Below are 1537 nucleotides of genomic sequence, written 5' to 3'. Positions count from 1 at the left end.
GTCAAAGTAGGACCTCTCCATTCACTATAATTTGAGGCTTGAGCGATAAAATGGCCCTGCCTCTTTCATCATAAACCGAACATGCATGCATGATATCGCCGGTTCTCTCAAACTATTCGAGGAATTAATCCAAGCTAACGATTTCCATCAAGTATTACACGCGTCCATTAGTATTTTTAGCGTGGCTCAGAAACGAGGGATTCGTCGGCGTCGCCTCCCCGTATCAGGCTCTGGCTCGCTGTCATCGCCGGGGATGGTGGCGTTGACGTTGAGCTCGTAGACGGTGAACTTCTTCTCCTCCCTTGCCGTGGTGCAGTTGACGTAGCCGGACGCCAGCCGGAACTCCCCGGTGCCGCCGACCACCGCCAGCTCCCTCTCCTTCTTGGACGCGTCGTGCCGGCCCTCCACGACGATGGTGCTCCCGTCGTACTCCCCGCCAGTGAGCAGCATCACCATGTTCACCAGGTACACCGGGTGCCGCATGGACGCCAGCATGGCGGTGCCCTCCGCGCGGCCCACCTGCTTGGACGAGGAGCTCCGGTTCTGGGTGAGGGATTCGTCGAACGCGTACGTCTCGCCGAAGTAGTGCTCCGGCGGCAAGGACGGATTCATCGGGCCGGCACCCTTGACGATGAGCACCACCCTCTGGCCCGGCGGGCCGAAGACGTTGTGCATGTACATGCGTAGGAGAATCTAGCGCGCGTCGTCGGCGATGGATGCGGCGGCGAGGGCTAGAACGACGGCGGCGGCAAGGAGCAGGCGGTGCCTGGCCATTGGCGTGTGATTTGAGAGCAGCTAGGCTAGGAAGCTGAAATGACAAGTTGTGGTTAGGCTGCTCGCTGCTCATAGGTGGGAGTGCAGCACAAAGAAGTCCAAGAAGCTGAGATGGAAGTTTAATTCTACTACAGTAGTATGTTCAGGTTCTTGACGCGTAACAAAAAAGTACTACGTAGTAGCGAGTTAATCACGTACTACGCGAGGTGCGCAAGTTTTTAACCCAGCCTCGGCCTGAAAGCTACGCACCGCATCGTCTTCTCTCCCAAATCGATTGATCCTAAAACCGGCAAAACCAGTACAGTATTTATTTTTGTGGTAGAGATGTTGAGTTTTACAAGTGGCGACAATGGCAGACTTGTTCTAGGAATCAGCGGACAAACCGGCCGACATGTTCCTGATGCCCTCGGCGGCGGCCGGCCAGCCCCATCCATGACGACGACCAGCAGCAGCGCCGTTCGGTACCGTCGCGTGCACGTCCAGCTCCAGCACCATGTACACCGCTGACACGTCCTCGGCCGACCTCCACACCACGTGCCCGGTGGCCGGCCGGAGCTGCCCCGTCCCGCCGACCACCGCGAGCTCCCTCACCTCCTGGGAGATGTCGTCGCGGCCGGCGATGACAAGGGTGCTCCCGTTGTACGGCCCCTCGGTGATCACCACCGTCACGCTCACCGCCAGCACGGGGGCGTCCATGGCGGCCAGCACGTACGTGCCCTGTGCCCGGCCGACGGCCTTCGACGTCAGGCTAGGGCCCTCCGTC

General features: G+C 59.5%; 1 protein-coding gene across 1 annotated transcript; it reads right to left on the bottom strand.

Annotated features, from left to right (window-relative positions):
- Positions 1-1076: 1076 nt before the first annotated feature.
- LOC119345018 (dirigent protein 1-like) lies at positions 1077-1533 on the bottom strand (the record flags this gene model as incomplete). The annotated part of the gene is made up of 1 exon (XM_037615265.1): positions 1077-1533. A coding segment is annotated over one exon (396 nt), but the record flags the coding sequence as incomplete, so codon positions are not given.
- Between the last annotated feature and the right edge of the window lie 4 nt (positions 1534-1537).

This window comes from Triticum dicoccoides, unplaced genomic scaffold (genome assembly GCF_002162155.2).
Source record: "Triticum dicoccoides isolate Atlit2015 ecotype Zavitan unplaced genomic scaffold, WEW_v2.0 scaffold199349, whole genome shotgun sequence".
Taxonomy (NCBI): domain Eukaryota; kingdom Viridiplantae; phylum Streptophyta; class Magnoliopsida; order Poales; family Poaceae; genus Triticum; species Triticum dicoccoides.
This window is presented reverse-complemented; position numbering and strand designations above follow the sequence as displayed.